This window comes from Perca fluviatilis, chromosome 13 (genome assembly GCF_010015445.1).
Source record: "Perca fluviatilis chromosome 13, GENO_Pfluv_1.0, whole genome shotgun sequence".
In the NCBI taxonomy this organism is placed as follows: Eukaryota; Metazoa; Chordata; class Actinopteri; order Perciformes; family Percidae; genus Perca; species Perca fluviatilis.
Genome location: NC_053124.1, coordinates 18,509,572 through 18,527,028, shown reverse-complemented (window position 1 = coordinate 18,527,028; position 17,457 = coordinate 18,509,572). Strand labels below are relative to the sequence as shown.

At 40.0% G+C, this 17,457-nt stretch overlaps 3 protein-coding genes across 4 annotated transcripts in view; 1 reads left to right on the top strand and 2 right to left on the bottom strand.

Annotated features, from left to right (window-relative positions):
* Positions 1-1,279: 1,279 nt before the first annotated feature.
* Positions 1,280-2,854, bottom strand: fabp4a (fatty acid binding protein 4a). The gene is made up of 4 exons (XM_039819616.1): positions 2,694-2,854; positions 2,193-2,368; positions 1,994-2,095; positions 1,280-1,395 (listed from the first exon to the last, which is right to left on the bottom strand). The coding sequence occupies exons 1-4, from the start codon at positions 2,764-2,766 to the stop codon at positions 1,342-1,344; spliced, it is 405 nt and encodes a 134-aa protein (XP_039675550.1). The 5' UTR covers positions 2,767-2,854; the 3' UTR covers positions 1,280-1,341.
* A 1,134-nt stretch (positions 2,855-3,988) lies between these two features.
* On the bottom strand, positions 3,989-8,565 carry mrpl53 (mitochondrial ribosomal protein L53). The gene is made up of 3 exons (XM_039819617.1): positions 8,414-8,565; positions 6,226-6,338; positions 3,989-4,473 (listed from the first exon to the last, which is right to left on the bottom strand). Exons 1-3 carry the CDS (start codon positions 8,506-8,508, stop codon positions 4,355-4,357), a joined length of 327 nt encoding a protein of 108 aa, XP_039675551.1. The 5' UTR covers positions 8,509-8,565; the 3' UTR covers positions 3,989-4,354.
* Positions 8,566-11,695: 3,130 nt separating this feature from the next.
* pag1 (phosphoprotein membrane anchor with glycosphingolipid microdomains 1) overlaps positions 11,696-17,457 on the top strand; it is a 49,758-nt gene continuing 43,996 nt past the window's right edge. For both annotated transcript variants that reach the window (XM_039819615.1, XM_039819614.1), the window contains exon 1: positions 11,696-11,951. The gene's annotated coding sequence lies outside the window, so the exon portion shown is untranslated. The remainder of the gene's footprint in view (positions 11,952-17,457) is intronic.

Here is a 17,457-nt window from a genome sequence, read left to right as displayed (position 1 = left end):
ATAATAAATGGACACAGCGCCTCTCTACAGGACAGGGCTACAAGATTACATAAGATATTGTACCGTTAGTGGTACAAATTCCATAATACATTTAAGAGTAATACAATCACAAAAATGCCAATTGACACAGTGAACCTGGGGCTTTTGGGGTCACTAGGGAGCTGGGATAAGTGTTAGTGTATAAAGGAAATCACTGTGTTATTTCGCAGTGGGTCGGGTTAACAAATTGAGTTACCAAATGGCTCTTTAGCTGTAGAAGGGAAAAGTCTTTGAGGCATTAAAAAACATGGCCAATGACACACTAATACAACTGGTGACCTTTGTTAGCCATCCACGGTGATAATCTCATCCACTTGGCATCTCCCCAAAAGTTCAAACACAGTGCGTCCTTGACTACTGCCGGTACCATTGTCCACACAGAAGGGAACAAGAGAGTTGGCCCACAATTCCACCTGTTTCAGCTGTTTTGGCCATTAGGTCCAATCAGTGCTATCGTCTACCCTTTCCTGTCATGGGAAAGTGGCCCTTCGGCTCTGGAACAACCCCACCCCCCCACCCCCCTCTCAACACAGAGAAACTCAAAAACTTGACAAGTGGCCAAAGGGAGGGGACGTCTGTGGGGACAACCCATAATGCTTTTTAGTTTCAACATGTACACAAAGCTGCAAGTACATGTGCAATGGGAAATGTTCGCCCTCCCAAAAAGGAAGAGGGGATACATTTCCTCACTGACCTCTCTGCATGATGCTCTCAGTACTAGTTCACATTCCTCAAGGAGTCCCTGCCAACACACATCATAGATCATCGGGATGGCTGACTTTTACTTCTTGACCTTTGAACAGGGAATATGTTTGGGTTTTTCTGCTTGTCCTCTGACCTAAATAAGGAAGCATGAAAGCCAAAGTAGCTGGAAAGAGTGATGCATGTGGAATAAATTACAATATTCACCAAGCAAGGGAATAAAACCATGAAAGTCAGGAAATCAGCTTGTCAGATTAAATGGTATGTTGCCATTAGAGCACATTTTCACAGCATTGCTCAGCATGCCCCAATGATTGGAATGCTTCAAGAATGTCATAATTGATTTAAAATGTTACAGCATTCAAATAAACAGCAGACTAACTTACCGACAATTACATTCAATTCACTCAGACGCCATTTCAACAAATTTCATTTTTATTCAAATCATCACAACAATTCCAAATGAAACCAAATGTGTCATGTTGGAGAACAGATGCACATAAATGTGATTTTGGCAACACAGTGAAGATAAAGAATAGAAAGAGCAGAACACGCCTTTAGTTTGGTATTACGCCCATTGAACTGAGCCAATCATCCCCATCACGCCTCCTTTACGTACATCCTCACTGCGATCACGTCTCCCATTATGCATTTCTGTGGGAAAAGAGAGAGATCAGAGATCAGTCTGAGGCTCAAAAGAGGTGCAGTTGTTAAAAAGGTGAAGATAAATTTCTGCATATGTTTTGAGTTTGTGAAAGATTTTGGGCTGCAGCTATCCATCAGTGTGTGTTTAGTGACTTTGTCCTTCTAATTTCTTAATCCTCTGTAATATAGCCTAACTGCACTCTATTCCATATAAGGAATACTTATTTTTGTCTTGATAGTATTAAATGACAGTGTGCCCCCATTACATTAGGAGCTCCTGTAGTACAATGACGTTTTAATCCATTATTTTTATCTTAAAATACACGTTTGCCTTATTCCCTCAAGTGGAGTGTGGGCTCAACAGTGGTGAGAATAACCGATCATTAACATATTACACTTGCAGACTATTATTAAAAACTTAACAAATCAAACCCTGTGAATCAAAAAATAAATAAATAAATAAAAAATAAAAAAAGGCAAGGATGCTCATGAGTGATAAACTACTTTACAGACGGTTGCATACACAAGGCTTTTTAACGTTACAAAAGTAGAGTTTGGTACCAATTTACCCGGTTCCAGAATAATTCACGAGAAACAAAATCCTTACCGCTATCAATTTCCCATCTGAGATCTCCCTCTCGATATTCGTCTCTTTGCCATCCCAGCTCTGTTTCTGCACAAGTTTGTCGTTCTCCAGAGTCACCACGGTCTGCAGGACACACAAGAGACAGACAAGCCGTTAATTCCAGCACAGAAAAGACAGATTATTTTTTCCCCCCTTTGTTCTGCCCTCAGACCACATTTACCATTGTCTTCCTATCGTCTGCGGTTATCTCCTCAAATGGCTCGTTGAGCTTGAATTTGATTTCGGTAGTTTTGAAGGTGCTCTGTGACTTCAGGCATACAATCCCTTGATCGTCCACGGTCACTATCAAATTGGGCTTGGTCCGATTCCCCACCTGCCGGGTCGCAAATCCCACACCTGCACAGCGGAAGGGCAAGATCATCAAAATGCATTAAATATAAGTAACACACGTAGGAGTAAAATACATAATAATAATAATAATAATAATAATAATATTTTGTTATCAGATATGCTAATTCAACTGGACTTTTTCAAAGCAACCCCATTATTCCCTTTAATGTTATACATTTTAGATGGCCTAACTAACGTTAACTTACTAAAGTTAGCTAGACAAAAAGGCAACAGACGTAACGTTACAGTAACGTTAACTCCAAATTAGCAAATGACAGCCTGATAGTAATTTGTCTTCAACTAGCTAGCTTAAACCCACACACACTCCTACCAATTGCTTTCATGTAGTCGTCAAAGTTCTCGCTGGAAATCATCTTCCACGTCCCGACAAATTTCTCAACCATTTTAGCTTTTTTTCTGATGTGATATCCTCAACAACAACCTGCGGAGTGACTCTGGGTGCAACTCTCCTCCAATGTGGGAACAGACTCGTTTTTAAAGGGTCAACCCGACGTCAAGCGACGCAGTAGCAACCAATCACAGCATGCTACGTCACATAATAGAGCGTTGATTTCCTGCCTCCAGCCTCTCTTGCTACTAGCAGGTGTAACTAAATGGCTTTTCTCATGAAGGGGTGTTTAAAAAGTTAGTTTTTTCCCCAAAAAAAGCTGAATCATCTTCATAGGTTTTTTTGTTTATATTCTGAGCTAAATTGGCTGTCACTTCTCATCATAGGAAAATCTCAAAATATTGTAATTTTAATCAAAACAATAGATATTTTGTTAGCATGTTAGCATGAACTAGTGGCACACTGTTAAAATCTCATGGGAGATGTAGTGGGTGAAGGCTAACCATTATTTATTTAAAAACCCCTGGGGTTATGAATTGTTACCAATGGCTTTTTTAATGGTGAATAAATAATTTACTAATGGTTTATAAATCAATGATGTCATTAAACACGTGGGTTGGCGAGATTGTTTAACCACTTATTTTTAATAATGGATTGGTTACATTGATAACTGTATTATACAAGCAATTGTGATTCTTTTACAATCTCATAATCCATAATGTGCTCATAACTGGTCTATAATACATTAATACATTATTTATTAATTACTCATTAGGTACAAATTATAAAACAGTTTATAGTGGGTGGCTTAATAGGAGGTGGTACTAATTATACTTGTATAGTAGAAGACATTAACATTAAAGTTATTTAGATTAGAATATTAATGGTAAACCCCATCAGGAACATGCTTCAGCTTGTCAGAGAAACTGATGAAAATACATTTTCTATGCCAAAATAAATGAATGTTATAATAATCCATCCATGGAGAAAACCCATTAAGTTACAGATGCTAATGGAACAGAAAGTAGCTAGCAGAGGGGACAGGATTTCACCTACTTGTGCCTGGGTTAAAGGGTTTTTTTCTTCTCAGAGGGGGGATGCATCTAAAACTGTGCCAAATTACATTTAAGCCTGCTGTGTCAAAGGTTAGAGCTTGCATAATGTTCTTTCAAACACTAGAATGATCTCTTTTATCAGGAAAATGGCACATTATGCAAGGACACACCATGACCCTGTACTGATCACAGCAAATGTTTTCAGCAGTTAAAGCATTTCAATTGAGGTCTTTAATATGGATAAAATAAGCATAGCTGATGAGGCTAAACTATTTCGTCTGAACAAGAGAGCGCAGTACGTTTTCGACTTGACAGCATATAAGTTCATGTTGACAGCAAAGGACATCTGGTAGGATTTGATTCCTAAATGGTGGAGGAATTCGGATTGTGTGACTCAAGAGGAAAGCATAAGGGGAGAACTGACTCCGTATCATGCCTGCAAACAATGCAGGATAGCTTTAGTGGATCAAAGGTCAATCCACACCAGGACAGCCACATTTAAATGAAATACTTTAATAATAAACATTCAAGAATATACACAGCTAAATACAGATACATCCAACACAGATATATTTGACATGAGGATCATTATTTTTTTGCTGCAACTTTTGCCTGTGGATCCTTGGCTGTGCACAAAGACTGAAATGCGCTCAGCATCTCGCTGCTGGTCAACTTTGCTCCCTTCAACAGCAGCTTCTCTCCGTCTACTGTAGTAGAGAAAGACAAAGACACAATGAGATGACTCATGACGACACATTCGCAGATCTCTCTGTATAAGGTGTACGAAAAGCAAAGAGGTGAAAAGTTAACAGAGCAGAAGATGAGTAACACACAATGTGCAGCATCTGCACAATGTTCTGCTGACCTGTGACAGACATTTCTACTTTTGAGAAGTACTTGACTCATTGTGCGTGAGTAACATCATGCAGTAACAACTTCAGCATGAATTTCCAAGACTAGATCACACAGTCCTGAGTTGTATATACTAGGGGCTGTGCTGCATGTACAGAGTTAACTTCTCCTGTGTTTAATCAACAAGCAATAACACCCACCGGTACACAACACAATCACCTTTCAAATCTTTCAACATAAACAACATCTCAAGGAACTTTTTTTTAAAGATAAAACCCATCTGGACCTAGTACTGTAATTAATAATTAAAACAAGTCAAAATGTTGTCTTCAAGCACTGGCTCAAGTAAACTTCTTAGGTGGATAAACTCTAAAGGGGTCTGTAGTCTCTTCAGGTTACCTTAAGATAGTTCAATTTAAAGAAAGTAGATATGTGTATGTATGTATGTATGTATGTATGTATATATATATATAAATAATAGCAAATCTGAGGACATTACTATGTCAAAATGTCATTTAAGTGTTCAGATGCATTAGATGCCTTTAGTTTTTTTGTTTTTTTAACTCTGCTGTTGTCCATCTGTCTTTACCTCTATGGCTGTGTCTCATTCCGCATACTTCCGTCAGTACACTGCTAATGTGCACTGACCACTTACTGCCGTAGTGCCCACTTTGGATGGTTAGCATTGTCCCAAAAGGAACACTTATGTTAAAACACTTACCGGAAATGACGAGCAGTCGGCTCAGCTCGCCGCCTCTCAAAATCGGACGAAAATCTATTCAACTGACCTTTGTCGACCAAAAAAAACAAGACAGATTCAGCAACTGCATGGCCTATTTCTCTCTCAAAATGTTTTCAGAAACACGTTTCGGTGAACTATTTTCGTAAAAATACGAGATGGTATTCTGAACGAGCAGCCATTATGCTCGGTTGTGAATTCCGGGAGAAGCCAGACCCACGTGACGCGTTCGTCCAATCAGCTGCCGGTCGACGTCCCTGGTCCCTCCCCCTTTCTCTTTGTAGTCAAGATGGCACCCGTTTTGTTCGTGTAGTGTCCATCGTTCCACACTGAACTTTTTGACCGTTTTTAGGGGGTCATCCGGGTACTTTCAGTGCACTGACTTTTTGCATTATCAACACTATATACTTAAAACTAAGTGTTTGAAGTGTGCAAGTAGGCGGTTTGAGACACAGCCTGTCTCTCATAGCTAAAACTCCCCAAGTGTGTCAGTGTTAAATATTTTCTTTAATATCATGTGCTTGAGATTTTACAGATGCCAAATTCAAAATCCTCTCTTAGATAATTACTTAGGCATATACATGTAATTTCCCTCTATACAGTATAAACATATGCAGTGAAATTGAGCTTTAAAAACGTGACACTAGTTCACACACCTGAGAAAACCACACAAGATGGCCTGGGGATAAAAAAAAAAAAAAAACATGACTTAATGAGTTTTATGACTCTACATATCTTCAGTGGATTAAAACAATGCCAGGAATCTGAACTGCAAATGCAAAACTCCAGCCACAATCACACTGCCTCATAAAGTCTCACTGTTAAAGATCTTCTCCCACACATTTAAATGTGGTCAGGTAATACTTACGATAAGTGATATCCACTACGGGTTCAGACTTGTCATGTTTCACTGTTGATATCACCTCACAGTTCATGTTGGTAGCTCTGGCCTTCTCTGAGCCCACCATGGCCAGAAACTCCCTGTGGAGCATGACGAGCATATTGCAGTGATGGAAGGTAAATAAGTACATTCATTAAAACAGTGATTCCCTGACTTTTTGGTCTGAGGTACCCCCACAGCCCTGTCAGATGAACTCACGTACTGCTTGATCAATTACCAATATTCATTATATGAAAGGGGATAATGTTATTTTTTTCATACTTGTTGAATGGTCAATATTAAAAAGGTCCCATGGCATGAAAATTTCACTTCATGAGGTTTTTTAACATTAATATGCATTCCCCCAGCCTGCCTATGGTCCCCCAGTGGCTAGAAATGGCGATAGATGTAAACCGAGCCCTGGGTATCCTGCTCTGCCTTTGAGAAAATGAAAGCTCAGACGGGCTGATCTGGAATCTGCTCCTTATGAGGTCATAAGGAGCAAGGTTATCTCCCCTTTCTCTGCTTTGCCCACCCAGAGAATTTGGCCCACCCATGAGAGAGTGACATCATGGCTTTCAAATGAGCAAAGTGGCAGTTGGTCAAGGCCACACACCCCCCTCTCTCCTCCTCAATAGCTACAGACGCAGAAATGGCACATCCTAAGGAAAGCTCATTGTGGGACTGGCTCTAGTGGCTGTAATACTGCACCAAGGTTGAATTTCGGGAAAGAGACTTCAGATACAGTATTAGGGGACCACTAAGGCCTATATAAAAGAATCCAAAGAGCACCGTGTCATGGGACCTTTAAGGTTGGTTTGGTCAGCAACTACCACTACTACTACTACTACTACTACTACTACTACTTGGAGTGAAGCTGAATTTTTTAACTATAACCATTACTTTTAGGTAACCATTTCATCTGTATGCAATACTTTAAGCGAACTATTTGAACTCAACAGTTAAAATGATTAACTAAAAAGGTATTGGATAACAATTTAGTTAATCATTTGAACAGTTTAGTCATTATTTTTAGCTATTTATTCCTACCATTTCTTCATTACTTTAAGCTAACTATTTCAAACATTTAGTCATTACTTTTGGCTAAATATTTTTACCATTTATCCATTACTTGTAGCTATTTATTTCTACCATTTATCCATTACTTTTAGCTACCCATTTAACCCTCTCTGCTTGCTTGCTGACTAGATTTCATGCACACATGTAGTGTTTAGTTGTTCTTTTGATCAAATCATAATTTCAATTAGTTGAGCTGCTCCACAAGCATAAGTACCCCCTGGTGTACAAGTACCCGTGGTTGGGAATCACTTTGAGGTTCTTGTATTATTCTCGAATATTTACTTTGCACTTCAACTTGAAGTATTTTACAATGTGGTATTGCTACATTTACTTAAGTAACATAGACTATCTGAATACTTCTTCATCTGCTGCATTGCAGATAATAAACACAATGGTTGTTCACATTGTGTAGGAGTATAACATTATTCATTAATACTAAAATTGGTGAATAATGGCCTTAGACACCCGAACAAACACAGGTGTTTACACTTAGTTTGCTTGATTAGACCTTCACCTGTTCAGACTGTGCTTGATCCGTCTGACCCTCCTCTGCATTTTGTTGCACCCTAATGGGTGGGAGAGGTTACACCTTTATTACATTCTTATTGGTTCATGAAGTTTGGTTATCTTATAATTCCAACATAGCTCAGCCCAAGGCTAACATGAGCAGTCTAACTTTTTTCAGACCAAATATTGAAGACGTTTAGACTAAATTTCAGACAAAGTCGTATACTGTGTAGTTCAGTATGGCACATAGGTATAATGGCTGAACTAAAACATAGGTCTTTTCCCTCAACAGGGAATATATTAGGGATAACGTTACTGTAGGGAAACTAAGTAAGGTAAATCCTTGTGTCGTGTGTATTTAACACGTAACTGTTCACAACCACATGTATACACTTCTTCAATCATCCTAGTTAGACAATAACAAGTTATTAGCTACATAAAACGCAGCCTAAAGGCTGAACTAGCTGATACTATTGTCTGCTCTTGGGAAACAATGTCGCCTCATTGTCAAATTACGGCTGTTATCCACAGTCCAGTCACACAAAAACCACTCTCCGACACAACAAGACATTTAACACACACTTCTTACCGCGTGGAACGGACATTAGACTCAAAGGGACAAAACTGAACCGCTATTTTCTTCACAGCCTTCAACACCACGGTCGCTTTACTGGAAGCCGCCATGTTTTCTGTTTTGACCTCTAACCTCGACAGAGATTGGCGCTTCTCGCGTGGGCCGCTAGAGGGGGCCAGAGGATAAATAACTCCCCAGTGTGATGCACTTGACTGGGACATTAATAAGGTACAAAATGTTAGTAATAGGCACAGATAAATAAACAGTGGGTTTTGTTTGAGCCATGCAGGCCTAAAACATGTAAGTTTCTGTGATGATCTTGTATTTGCACTTTCAGAGTTTGTGCTTAAACATATGTGAGGTGAGGCATGACATTTATGGACATTAAATGCTGCACGCCTCATGTGTAAATCCATTTCTAACATGGGGTCTAGAGAAGGTGAGACAGTGTTTTGATCGTACTATTGGGGATTCTGCAGGCATCAATGATGTACAACCACATTCCTGCTCTCTCCTATAGGTGTCTATTTAAGCACACAGTAATAGTTTAATAATACCACTTGTAGTAAGATGAACAGCCTTTATATTGGTTAGCAGTGTGTAAACAGCACCATCTCGTTCACAATGCCATGACAAAGCTCGTTAGCAAACTCCGAAGGAAACCGACTGTGACACATTGCAGTAATCATCTGACAAACGATGTCACCGAGCAGAATTATGTTAGGAGAAGACGAGCGTGGGGGTCTGTCACTGCACTAAGTCAATAAAGGAGATGCTGCTCTCCAAAAAGACAATCAAACAGACACATCTCATAATCAAATAAACAGGGAAGATGGGAAATGGTCTCCAGGGACTGCTTCCTGCACTCAGCAGATGAAAAAAGGTCAAAAGCCTGTCAGATATAACAACAGAAATCAGAAATGGAAATGCATTTACATTTTGACTGTGTTAGCACTTAAGTTAAATTTAATCATGGCAGAATTGCTTCTGTGAAATAATTGTGTGTGTGTGTGTGTGTGTGTGTGTGTGTGTGTGTGTGTGTGTGTGTGTGTGTGTGTATGTATAATGGGGGAGTTTGCTGCATGACATTAAATCAGTTTTGTAATTTTAAAGGGAAGGTTTTCAAATCTGATTTTCACAGTGGAGAGTATAACTGTGTGTTTATCTCTTGGCCACATTTTGTCAGCATGAATAATAATACATGTAAGTTCAGTATAGTTTCCTAATAAACTGACAATTACATTTCAGTGGTCCAATTATTTTTAAACTTATTTTGGAAAAAAAGAGAGAAAGAACATTGCATACTAATCTATGAAAATAAAAACAATAAAACTTTGCACATTGCATTTGCACTTCCTTCAGCTCTGTTCAGTATAGCTGTGTATTTATAGTCACCCTGTTTTCAAGGCATAGAACAAATGTGTTATTCTCAGATCAGCCCACCCGAGCTCACACAGTTTATCCTTACTTCAACACGCCTCAAGTCTCTTTCCTGAGTGGCCGACAGTCTGTCGCAGCCTGTGACAGTCGGACAGTGGAGGCACAGGGCTCTAAATTTAGACATACCGCTATTGAGGGGCAGAAGCATTTCCTATACACTTCCCAAACACACACACCCACACCCACACACACACACACACACACACACACACACACACACACAGTTTTACTGTAAGTCCAGCACTAAGAAAGTGGGGGAAAGAGCATTCTGAAACAATTAATGCTCAAGGGGATGTTTGACCTCAAAGAAAGTAGAGGTATTGTCTTAGTGCAGGATTTCATTTATCAAGTTCTCTGCCTGAGCACAATAATAACTTATGAAATGTCCATTGTCATTCTGAAAATGATCCTACAACAAGGCACTGGTGTTCAGGATGTTCTGCTTGTGTCCCTTTTAAAACTATTACCGTAATGCTGCTATCAGTGTTGCTTTTACTACTTGGTGTAAACATGTAATTGTCAAAGTGATGGGTAACATGGTTCAATGTGTCACAACACAGTTCAGAGTTCATATCTGCTACAGTATTCACATGTTGGGTTACATCCAGTTTAAGTGTGAATATGGATTATAGACGCTTTGATTAGAGGATGAATTTAGAAAGATCGTAACATGTATAACATGTAACAATGTAAGATTTGTGAGAAGTAACACCCAGGGCCTTTTTTTGGAATAGGCTACCAATGCATTTACTGTTGGAGCAAAGGTATTTCCCCCTTGAGACTAATAGTGAGCAGGGACGTAGCACTTTGGTACTACTGCATTCATTACACCACTCGTTATTCAAATTCTGTCTCCCTAAAGGAAGTCCCAGAAGTCCTTAGGGTGTCCCCAGGAGTGTGAAGAACACAAATCACTGATAGAAGACTGATATAAATAAAACATCAGTTGTTATGCTTCTAACTAGGCTACATGTGAAATATAACAAAACATGTTAGTCATAAATCATGGAATCATTACCGGTGAGAAAAAAAAAAGGATCTCCCTCAAGGCAGTCTGCTCTGTTAAAAGCTGCTTGTGTGAACTGTGCAGATCTTTTGGTGGTTCGTATATAACACATGAAAAACTATAACGTTTGTTAAAACATACTTAATAGTCAAGTCGATTTAATTTATATACTGTAACCCAAAATCACAAATCCAATCCGCCTCAAGAAGCTTTACAATCTATAAGCTACCACACCCTCAGACCCTAGCGCATACTTTAGAAAAATACGTTTTGTTAATAACATTGCTATTTTTTTCAGTGTTTTTGTATTTGACTTTATTATTATACATTGTATATCATTTCATATTATACATTTCATATTTCTTCATTATTGTCAGCTGATTTGGTGAACTCCTCTGTTCATTTTGTGTATCTCCTTCTATTTTGCTAAACCGTGATGTATTAGGCTATTAGTTAGTATTAAATTAAGTATAAATTTAGTTTTAGTAGTTTTTTCTTACATTGAGTTGAGGCGAGCCTGTGGCTTTTTGACATTTCCTGTCACAAATGGTTTTATGCTGTTATATATGTGTGCAATTTAAAAAAAATCTATAACTTAACTATTCACCTACACATTATTATATTGAATATAGATGCATTCAAATACAATATTAAGTTTACCATTATTATTATTTTGTATATGATTCCTTATTAAATTATTATACAGTAGGCCTACGTGTGTACGGACATCATTTACAATACAAAAAGTGACCTAGCACATCTACCGAAAGCCAGTCAAGCTTTAATACTCGTGAAATACATTTCCCATGGAGCTTCGCGCCGCGGCAGCTCCCTAGCACTCCTCCTCCCACCAGCGTCCTGCTGCTGCCTGGCGGAGCTCAGAGCGGAGCAGACTGAAATGAACAGCTCCGTGTCTCTCACGTCCAGAAATGTGCGCAGGCTGAAGAACGAGTCGCATAGCTGTCTGTGTGTAGTATCCTCCTCAGGCTACTTCACTCTCTCATCTCTTTAATGCAGCACCGGAAGCTTTAGACGAAGGATACACGCGCACCAAACAAATCCAGACACTTTTCTGTTCAACCAGCCGCTGAATGCAGATAGTCTCTGGTAAGCGCTTGTTTCATGTCTTCACGCCTCTGTGTAAAAGTTGTGTTGTGTTCCTGCGGTTGTTTATTTTTTATATCACTGCTGCAGCTGGCCTGAGAATGGATGAGTGTGTGTGTGTGTGGAGGACGCGTTGGGAAACTAAACAGAGAGTGTGCTGTGTAGTTGTGACTGCGGCAGACTCGTTGCTCGCAGTGAAACCAAATGTGAGTAGCGGTGACAGCGAAGCTGAAACAGAGACTTGTTGCCTTACACCAAAATATTTCGTGTCCTGTTCATATACAGTGCCGGGAATGTTGATGCTGCGTGATACTTGAATCTTTTGGGAGCAGCTCTCTCTCTCTCTCTCTCTCTCTCTCTCTCTCTCTCTCTCTCTCTCTCTCTCTCTCCTCTCCGTTCTTCATTTGGGCAATATTGGCAGTAGTCTGTAGCATCATGTACATTTTCCAATCTCCTTGGCTGCTGCATGAAGAAGTATCTTTTTTTTAATTAAATATAACTCAATAACCTTGGTGCTACTTTCACATTTCCATGAGCACAAATCTTAATTTTCACATGATATTAATTGACTTATATTAGGTGTAGTGAGATAAAAATGTCTTTATTATCTCCTTCTTGTCTGTATCTCCTTGTTTACAGTGTGTGACAGCAGTTGTGGTTTGGCTTTCTTCTTCATGTTTTTTTTTTTTTGAAGGCACACTGGAAAACTATTCAATCTTCATGACAGCAAGATATGTCTGTACTTGTTTTTGAGATGCAAATCAACTTCGCCCATGGTGACAGATTGACTGGTTTTAGACACACACACACATACATATATACCTACACTGTATGGAGGGTCATGTGTGGATGTTGCTGAGCCCTCTGGATAACCTCAGACATTGTCTCATTGGCACTGACAAGTACATGGCCTCTCCTTCCTTATAGCGTAGAGCTGGCGTGCACACATGAGCAAACACACATACTGTATGTGCATAAATGTGATGCTTGGTGAAGCAGAGGCACACACACACACACACACTGTTCTACAACCGTCTTTCTCTGTAATTGTGAATCTGAAATTCCTCTCTGCTCACCTGCCAAATACATGAACACCCTTTTTCACACTCTTGTCAGCTCTCCTAGGGTTCTCTCTTTTACCCCCCCTCCCCCCTCACACACACACACACACACACACACACACAGAGCCAAATGCCACCAATAGAAACCCCCTCCCTCAGTCTGTGTTGATGTGTTCAGTTGTTGAATAGGAGCTGTTGGCAGGCCATCTACACTGCAGCAGACTGGCTTTCACAGAAGTTGACATTCGCCTCAGCAAACACAATTTGCACTTTGTTTTAGCTTCCCTTTGCTTTTGCTGCACTTCCTCGTGTTTTAGGCTAACCATTAATAAAAACTGGCATGGGCCTGACATCTTTTAATAGGAGCATGGTGAATAAATACCCACTGCTCTGCTGAAACTGACAGCAGTTGAGCTTTAAATCCTGAATCTGTAACTGTGCCTAAAATGAGTATAGAGTTCTTGAAATACCCCTCTGTCCAGACCAGCATGGAAACAAATTGATCCAAATGATGCTAAAAAGAAATGCCTAAATGCTCACCCTTCCTTGTTTTCATGTCATTGTATTGTGTTTATAAGGCAGTGGCTTGCAGGGTTTTGCAGAGCAGCACACACATGTCAAAGAGACAGAACTGGATGTCTGTGTATAACTTCATCTTTGTCACTCTATCAGTGATTGACTGTGTGGCGGCAAATGTAAGAGGACAGCAGGGCAAATGCTTTGTGACAGTTTTAACTTCAGAATATTCATAGCATGCTGCTAATGCTGGTATTTGGATGGAGACAAAGCTGGGTATGTGCAGCTGTTGCACGTAAGAAGGGAAATGAGTGAGGAGCAAAAGGGCCGTGAGCGTTCTCTGAGGACTTTACTGCAAACTGCACCAAGTCCAAGGAGAGTTTGTTTTGGGTTGATATGGCTAGCCTTTTGTTCACACATCCCTTAATTGAAAGAATCACACTCAAGCTGTCCAAACGTTTCCCCATCCAGCTTGGATAGGAGGTTCTAGCCTCATCCACACTGAGCCAGCTATGAAAACACTGCTTAAGTGTTTGTATTGTGTTTTATTACAGCCAAACTCATGATTTAGTTGGTCAGTTTTGTTTATTAATGTTACGTGTTACCAGATAGGGCCGGTGTCTGCTTCATCATCAAGGAGCAACATTATTTTGTAAAAGGAACAGTTCAACATTTTGGGATTTACCGCTCTCACGGAGAGAGAGACTATTTCTGTTCAATGGAAAGCTGGAGCCAACAGCTGCTTAGCTTAGCATAAAGACTGGACACTGGGGAAACAGCTTGCTGGGGCTTATCAAAGGTAAAAAAAAATCTGCCTTTCAGCATCTTTTTAACTTGCTCTAATTAACCCAAATCGTAAAAACGACAAGTTGTGTTTTTTGTTTTCACCTTTGGGTTGCCAAGCAACCAGCAGAGACTCCAGGAAGTCACCGCTTCTGACCAATAAACAGTCCAGCAATTAACCCCTGGTAAAACCACAACTAGGATTAAACATTATAGATATAAAGTGTTCATTTGTGACTTTTAAGTTTTTATGCTAAGCTTAAACCGTCTCCTGGCTCCAGCTTCTTATTGATCCTCTCATCCAACTGAGCAAGAAAGTAAATACGTGTATTTCCCAAAGCATTGAACTACACCTTGTGTGTTTGTCAGAAGCTTTCAAGAAGTATTTTAGAGTAAAACTATTTAAATTGGACTCAATTCTTGATGTAGTAATATGAGTCATAGAACCTTATGCTAAAATGACTTTTTTATTTGCATGACAGAACTGTTCCCTATTCAGGAGGGACTGAACCGCTGCCTGTTATTGTGCACTCATTATGACTGGTCATAATGTGTGTAGACTGAACACAGAGATGCTGCTATACTGGGCATGAAGGCCGTGCTGCTGAAGGGATAACATATAATATTCGCACTGTGTCTGACTGCTGTGAAAGTAGAGTTTCATCATAGGCTGTCAAGATGTCTTTAGGCAGACTACATGCATTTCACACTCACTTAGGCTTTAACAAGCAAGAGCCCCATCCCCATCATTGGTAGGCAAACAGTAGAGTGTTTGACTCTGCACCTCAGGTTTTGCAATTACCCTGCATGCCCTGTTTGACACCCCTGTCCATCTGTGAGACACACACCTTGGGAAATTTAGGTCAAGGATTGAGTCTGGAGGAAGCGCGTGTTGCTGTGACTACCAAAGAATGTTTGTTAAATGTCAAGTTTGCGTCAGATTGAGCAGGATTCTGGAAATGGAAAATACTGTTATGTTCTGTTGTCGGAAAGAGGCTTTTTTCTTTCATTGATCTGGAACAGATGTTATGGTTTTCCCTTTCAAATGGAGTTCCTGCTGTGCTGGACAGGATGGGATTTTTACAGAATTGAATTTCTATGTTTTTATGGTGTTTGCTGTGGTCTAAATATCCCCCATAACGTCACTGAAGTAGTTTGCATACAAATTAATATGTAAATCTTTCATGGACGAGTTGGCCTCTGCTTAGTTTTTGCATTGCTCAGCTTAAAGTTACTTTTAGCTTTAGGAAGATGTGGGTTTTTAACATGCATGTGGGGGTTTTGGCTAAGAAAGAGGAAATGCTTAAGAGGCGCTTCAACTTTCTTTGTGAGGTCTTTCATTTTTGAACGAACGTGAGAACTAGCTGCTGGTGGAGAAATGGTCATTAACTTTGCTCTTATTCAATCCAGCCAATTTAGGGGCGGTTGCTGAAAACGTCTTGTCTCATCTGCTTGTAAAGATCGGAGAGGAAAGTAGGAAAAAACCCTCTTAGATTACAGGTATGACAAATGAAGAGAATAAAAAATAAGACAGCAATTCTAATAATACAAAAGGCATATTGATCTCCAGTGCGTCATTTGGGTTACTGCTGGTGCTCCTCTCGCTCTCCCCGACCCTCGCAGGATTGATTTTTCATTTATTCTGTACGGCGTAAGGGGTACTTGTTATGATTTTTGAAATCCCATTTCTGGTACAGCACCCAAAGTGTCTCTTCTTCTGAAGGGACACAAGTACACAATCTTCAAAGGATCCACTTGACAGAGTTTACGGATCTTCAACAGGTTTAGAGCTGCGTTCTGCTCTGAAATGCAAATTCCCACAGTAAAACCAGCTAAAGAAAAAAGATAGATGACACATTTTTTCACACCCCAGCAAGATCAGGAAAAGCTTATTCAAAGCAGGGAAACCACCAAATGTTCTGCTCAGATAAAATGTTAAATATAACACTACTTAATTAATGTTTATTAATGGCAAGAAACAACACCTTTGAGAAACAGCTGACCTCATTATGTAAGCATACCAAGCTCAAGAATCTCACGTGTGTGTGTGTGTGTGTGTGTGTGTGTGTGTGTGTGTGTGTGTGTGTGTGTGTGTGTGTGTGTGTGTGTTCTTTGCGAGCAACACCTCTCACATTGTTAACGCCAGACTTGTTTGTCTTGACCTACAGTTTTTGAAATCCTGCCTGATCCTGCCCGGAAACACACACACAGCCAAAACACACACACACGTGCAGGTTATTCACACAAATATTTGAGCCCTCCTATTTGGACACACAGCTTGGACACAACTTCAGGCACACTTGCCTACACATCAGTTTCCACTTACCACACGTTACACGATTGTTTACCTCTTTCAAACATACAGTACACACACACTGTCATCAAATCAATGTGGCCCTTAGCAATTTTCTCAAGGATAACAGGGTGTTCAGCTTGTGTTTGACTATTCTGCAGTTTGTGTAACTCCACAGCACAGAGACAGACCTCACCTCTGTGCTGCTGTCTGACGGAGCGAGAGAGAGAGAGGGGGGTTGAGGGAGAGTGTGGCGTGTTTAAGGCAAGTAAACACTGCGGATGCGATTAACTGAGATTGCCTCAGGGAAGCTCTAACAGGAAATCAGAGTCCCTCTTCCCAGGATTGTGCATAACACAAGTTGTTATGTATTCACCTGGTGTTAAAACTGAGAGAGAGAGTGAGAGAGGGTTTGAGATGACTTGCATTCTGGTACACTGTCATTGCCTTCTTGTGTAGGAAAAGATTAAAGCTCCATTCAGAGTTTGATCAGTTGTCATGAAGATGGAGCTTGGCATAAAAAGCTAGTGAGTAACTCTTGAGTTGGGATTGTTCTATCAATCTACTATTTCCAAGATTAAGAATAGACATGCTTAAATGAATAGTTTTTTGTAAGATGAGAGGATTGGTACCACTCTCATGATTGTATTCTAAATATGAAGCTACAGCCAGGAGACAGTTAGCTTAGCTTAGCACAAAGGCTGGAAGCAGGGGGAAACAGCTAGCCTGGCTCTGTCCAGATAAGGCAACAAAAGGAAGCAAAATTCTACAAGCTAACAAAATCCATGCAGCATCTCTAAAGCATGCTAAGAGCCAGGCTTGTTGTTTACCGCAGTTTCCAGTCTATACGCTAAGC